General features: G+C 36.6%; 1 protein-coding gene across 1 annotated transcript in view; it reads right to left on the bottom strand.

The window, feature by feature from the left end:
* TFCP2 (transcription factor CP2) overlaps positions 1 to 6288 on the bottom strand; it is a 69442-nt gene that overhangs the window by 5634 nt on the left and 57520 nt on the right. The window contains exons 7-11 of the mRNA XM_007958172.2: positions 5636 to 5746; positions 5314 to 5402; positions 3087 to 3135; positions 2601 to 2694; positions 1385 to 1475 (exon numbers count right to left, since the gene is read on the bottom strand). Of these exons, the coding sequence (XP_007956363.1) occupies positions 1385 to 1475; positions 2601 to 2694; positions 3087 to 3135; positions 5314 to 5402; positions 5636 to 5746 (434 nt within the window). The remainder of the gene's footprint in view (positions 1 to 1384; positions 1476 to 2600; positions 2695 to 3086; positions 3136 to 5313; positions 5403 to 5635; positions 5747 to 6288) is intronic.

Raw genomic sequence — 6288 nt, 5'->3', positions numbered from 1 at the left:
TATGGATCTCTTCCAGTCAGTTGGCCAGGTAGCTGTCCTCCAAATCTCTTGGCATAACTGAGTGAGTGCCTCCAATGGGGCATCTGTTTGTTGAAATATCACTCAGTTATGCCAAGAGGCACGGGTATTCAATTACCTCTTGATCTGATCTTCATACTCCTTCCTACTAAATACTCTTTAGATAAAAACCAAAACCAAACTCCCTGCCGTCAAGTTGATTCCCACTCACAGCGACCTCTCCTTGGGTTTCTGAGGCAGCATCTCTACGGAAGTAGAATGCCCCCCTCAAAAATGAAAGATTCATTCTTTTTCTAAGTCACCAACCTCTGAATTTCAACTTTCCTTAAAATCTTCTGAGATGATAGCCCTGTTTGTTTTTTTTTTTTTTTTAAATATCCTTTGGGATATATGTTGTTGTTATGTGCTGTGGAGTCAGATGCTGACTCATAGTGACCCCTCCTTGGGTTTCCAAGGCAGTATCACTACGGAAGTAGACTGCCCAACCTTCCTTTCAAGGAGTAGCTGGTGCGTTTGAACCACCAGCCTTCTGGTTAGCAGTCAAGTGCCTTAGGCACTACGGTACCAGGGCTTCCTTGTGATATACAGCAACACATATATTTAATAATGTGTTTATTTAGTCACTTATTTGATTCTGTTGCCATTGACCTGTATGTTTTTTCCATCAATATTACTTATTTGAAACTGTAAATCCCAAAAGGGAAAAGACTACAAATTACTCTGTGTTACAACTAACCTTTGAAAGTAAACACTTAAGTAACTTCTACCCAAACTTAAAAATGACCTCTTCTCCAGCTGTAACTGTCTTAGGGCCTTTGCACCTGTTGTTCCTTCTGCCTAGAACATTCTTCCCTCAAATGACCCCATAGCTTCATCCTTCTCCTAACTCAGCTTAAATATCCTTTCCTGATTAGACACTGGATACTAACCCATAACCTTGTTCTTGCCAACTTTTGTTTTGTTTTCCTTCAAAGTACTTACTACTACCCAAAATAAATTTGCTTATATTTCTCTCCCCACTAGAAAGTAAACTCCATGATACTAGGTACCTTGTCTATTTTGCTCACCACTCCTTATGACTGATGTCCTCAGAACCTAGAACAGTACCTGGCTCATGATAGGGAGTCACTGAATATTTGTTGAATGAAAAAACTACCTGGAAATGGAAAAGAGATATTATGGGGAATTTCTTGGATCAAATGTAAATAAGGCTATTTTTCATCTTTATTTATTTGGTACATAGTTGGCATCTGAAGAACTGTTTTGAGAAGATAGCTTAAGCTATGTAAACAGTATTCTAAAGAGTACCTTAATCCAAATCCATTTGAAATCCAATCACACTGATATTTTGATACTAATTACATACCGGCCTTTTAATGCATTAAAAAGTCTGATTCCATCTGCAGGGCCACAGATTTGGATCACATCATCTCTAGTTAGTTTCAGTAAATCTGCTCCTGGAATAAATATGAGAAAACAGGTGACAAAGGCAAAGATGCTCATTGTTAATGATGATTAAAATAGACTCTGTTATAAGGACACCTCATTACTAGCATGTTACTGTCCATAATCTTTTGCATGGCATATAAGACTCTCCATGACCTGGCCTGGCCTCCTCTCCAGCCTCAATTCCACCCAATTAACTTTTCCACTTAACCTTATGCCTTCATCATATTGATTTTTAACCTTCAGTGCCTAATAAGCATGTTCTTTCTCCTGCCTGAATTTTTCCCCCCATGATCTGATCAACAGACTCTTCCTCTTCCCTCCTCAAGATTCACTTCATGCATTACATGTGTTCCCTGACACCAGACCTCCCTGAATGCCTCACCTTACACATACCTCTGTAGAAACACTTACATACAGCATCACAATTATTTGTTAATCTATTTGGGGGGTTTTATTTTGGTTTATTTTTTTAAAAAAATATATGATGAATAAGCTCTTTGATCAGGAATTTTGCCATATTCATTTCTGCATTCCTCCTTCCCCTGGTACACAGAAGGGCTAAATAAAAGTGAAATGTGTTAAGTAAAATACAATATAGTGATATCCAGGGAAAGATTTCAGACTACCTTCAAATGCACTCCTGATAAAATGCTATATGAAACAGACATTTTAAGAAGTGTTGTATGTAGTAAACATGTTAAAGTTAAGTAAGTTTAAGTATTTCTAAGTATTTCACAGCGTAGTTATAGCTAGTGAGAAAGTCTAAAGGATCATATGAAATTAATTTCATCAAAAAAATACACTAAGATCTCACCAGGAAAAATAATTTCTCATGGATACTGGAAGCCCCTAAGATGTAAAGGAATATCCCATGCTGGGTGTGAAGGGAAAACCAAACCAAACCAAACCCACTGCCACCAAGTGAATTCCAATTCATAGCGACCCTATGGGACAGAGTAGAACTGCCTCACAGGGTTTCCAAGGCTGCAAATCTCTACAGGGACAGATCGCCTCATCTTTCTCCTATGAAGCAGCTGGTGGGTTCGAACCGCCAACCTTCTGGTTAGCAGCTGAATGCGTTAACCACGACATCACCAGAGCTCCTTGGATGGGGAAGGACAAGCAAATTTAACCTGAGAAGTTGGTGAAAAGCCTTGTGAAGGTAGAAAAACGGTTTCTATGTAACCACTGCTGAGCTTCCTGAGGTGTGGTTGTCGGCAAGAGGTTCTGAAAGAGATAAAGCATTTTTTGGTAACTGAATAGTTTTGTCTGTTACCTCACTGGGTAGCACTTAGTCAAACGTACCCATGTGCACCCACACTCAGAACCAATTTGCTTGGGAATTGTTGACACATCAATCTCTATTTAAACATGCAACAAGCCAATGGAATTCATCCTTATCTTCCCTACTTGACTTCAAGCCTCTCAAATGCAAGGGTCTTACATTACTTATTTCATAACTTTACTTCCTAGAATAGTACCTGGTACACAGTCAAAAGTCAATAGATGTTGCTTCATGAATGAACAGTCTCTCTCAAAGCTGGCATTTCCACTGCATTGGATAATTGTCAAAGTATTATCAGAGATTGTAAATAACTGACATTCAACTTTAGACTTACATCTGTGACTGGAGGGGGAGGTTCTGGCTGGTGGTTTGGTGAACCATTTCTAAAGAAATATTTAAAAAGAGAGAATGAGTCCATGACACATACGAGGGAACTGGGAAATTCATCATCTTACTCTGCATCCTCACAAGAAGTCTTGAGTTAAGAAATTTAAAAGATCTGTGCTCTCTCATAAAGCACTCATACCCTTTGATCCAATACTTCTATATCTGTTTATCTGATCTAAAGGCTTTATAGGGGAGAGAGAGGAACTATGTTATTCATAATATTATTTATTATTTGGAGAGCTGAAAAAAAAACCCTAAATTTCAGTAAGTGAGGACTCATTAAATAAATTATGGCATAAAGAATATTTTAATAATGGGAAATTTATTAGAATGTAAACTAAAAATATCAAGATATAAAAGTATATATTACAACTATATTAAATATATAAATATATAACACGAACATACATGGAAAAGGAGATTGGAGGAACATTATGCAATACAATGTGATCACACATTTTATAATAAACATTTAATATTATTTTTAAAGCAGCTTCAAAAATCAGTGCTGTCTAATTTATAATCCAAGGGCCAACATCACACCCTTGGTTCTTCCTTATACTGCCTTTTGCTCTTTGTATTATTCCTCTTCCCTAACAGTTACCTCTTTTATGGGAGAGAAGTTTAAGCCTAATAATGAAGTATGAAAAAAGAGGAAATGTAAAAAACACAACCCATAAACCTTTATGTAATATTTAAAATGGATTGTAAGTAAATTACATTATTCATGTGAACGGTAAGAGATTTTTTGTGTAAAAAGATCTTTTTCCTTCTTTTTTTCTCTTTAAATATAAAATTCAAATTCAAGTAATTAACTTATCACAAGGCCTTAGTTATATCTATGTCTTCTATAACTTCTACTTATTTTTATTCCTAATTATTATATTTTGAATATTAAAGCTACCTTAAATACCTTAAATTTATAACATAAATAAATCTAAAAACAAATATCAGAGCCAAACGATATATTCACAGGTTCGGTGGCCTATCTCAAGCTTCAAAATGGCCTATGTGGAATGCGTATTAAATGCCAGAACTGAGACAACTACTTTTTTTAAAAAAAAACAAAAACTGGAATAGGCATCTGTACCCACTTTCAATTACCTCTGATGGTAAAGGACAATAAGGATGTTTAAAAGTATCCCACAGATAATTCCAAAATTTCATTTTAGCCAATATCTTCAAACTTCTTCCCCTAATTATCAAAGATCCATAATAATTAGTTGTTAGGAGCATTCTGAATAAGTAACAAAATAAATTTAGTTTTTGCACAACTGTGCTTCTGATGATCACTCTCCAGTCAAAGTACGATCAGGAAGTGAAACAATCACAAGATCAGCAGCAATCGGAAGAAGCTAAAGGTCTAGAAATTCAGTCCCTAATAACTAAAAATTGACTTTAAAGGCTATTTTCTCATGCGAATTAAAGAAAAAAAAGAAGAAGAAGGACTATATAGAAGTCTTCCAGTCTTACCTGGCTACCACTACTAACCACTAGGAAAAGGATCAAAATAGGAGATCCTGTGGAACCAAACTCAAAATCATAAAAAAGACCCGGCTTACCGGTCTGTCAGAGGCTGCTGACACCCCTAAGTCTATGCCCCCAGTTAACACCCCTAAGTCTATGCCCCCAGTTACTCTTTGGGCCTGGAAATGAACTCTGCATGGCAAACTTGGTTTGTTTAGCCAAACAAAAGACAGGCCTAAGAGGTGAACAATTACACCAGGTAGGTAAGCTCCTTTTAACAATCAACCTTGGAAGATCAGAAGGGCAGCATTTGCACAGGGAGACAGCTCAGAGGGCAGGAATGTCAGGAAAGACAGACACAGGGAAAAGGTAACCACAGGGAGGAAGTGGGAAGAGAGCTGTTACATTGTGGGGATTATAATTAATGTCACAAAACAACAAAATGTGTAGGAAGTGTTTAATGCAAAACATTTGCTCTGTAAACTTTCACTTGAATCATAGTAAAAAGTTTAAAAAAATAAAACGAAACCCAAAACTCTTGCAGTCTTTTTTTGAAAATAATCCAAACTGCAGTTAATAAATGAATCTATCAAAGACTGACCAAATGGAAGTATGTATTGATTTGGAAAGATAACTTGTTTATGGAAAGATAATGAAAGAAAACGTATTTTGGACAGACACAAGCCAATTTAATTTCCCAGACTTACCCTTCCCCGAGAGAAAAACTGCTATGGGAACTGTTGAAGCCAGGTGATGGGGAATTATTGACGTATGTGATTTCAGGCCATGGAGAACACTATAAACAAAAGACAGCTTAGATACTGATAAAGCACATCTGAATGTACGGTTGCACTAAAACACTTCTTTGAATAACACATCTTTATTAGTCAATCTTAATTCATCAGGGCCTCAAAAGTACCACTTGGTTTTGACCAGGCTGGAAGCGATGGATTTTTCTTTGAAGAGTACAAACTATCACTATATATCCTTCAAAAACGGCAGAAATTAGCACCAAAGAAACCCTCCTACCTCTGTGAGTATAGTTGTCTCATAGGAAGGTTGATATTTCTCCTTTTCATGAGGTGTTCGTTTCTCCATTTTCTCCCTATCTGTTTTCTGTTTTCTGTCTGCACCTTTGGGCTAAAATGAGAAATACTGTGTATTAAACTCAAGAACTCACTTTTGACCCAGCAATATCACTTCTAAGAACTTAAATATCCACATATGAAACAAAGATTTAGGTACAAGAATGTTGACTACATCACTCCATGTAAGCATGGAAACAGAAAATGTAAATGCTTGATGGAGTTGAAAAAGAGAGAGACAGACCTTATAACCATCTGTAGATTTATCAATAAACATCTACAGAAAGATCTCTGAACTACATCCAAACTCCAAACCCATTGCTGTAGTGTCAATTCCAACTCCTAGCAACCCTATAGGACAGAGTAGAATTGCCCCATAAGGCTTCCAAGGCTGAAATCTTTATAGAAGCAGACTGCCACCCACATCTTTCTCCCCCACAGAGCAGCTGGTGGGTTCAAACTGCTGACCTTTTGTTTAACAACTACATCACCAGGGCTCCTTCTGAAGTACATAGTTAACTGTAAAAAAGCAAACCTCGAAACAGTTCGTATAATTTATTTGTTTCAAAGAAAATTATATATATATATATATATATA

Source organism: Orycteropus afer, unplaced genomic scaffold, assembly GCF_000298275.1.
Source record: "Orycteropus afer afer isolate SDZICR_OR568_19922 unplaced genomic scaffold, OryAfe1.0 scaffold00859, whole genome shotgun sequence".
NCBI lineage: Eukaryota > Metazoa > Chordata > Mammalia > Tubulidentata > Orycteropodidae > Orycteropus > Orycteropus afer.
The sequence above is the reverse complement of the archived record's forward strand: the minus strand, read 5'-3'. Positions and strand labels throughout refer to the sequence as shown.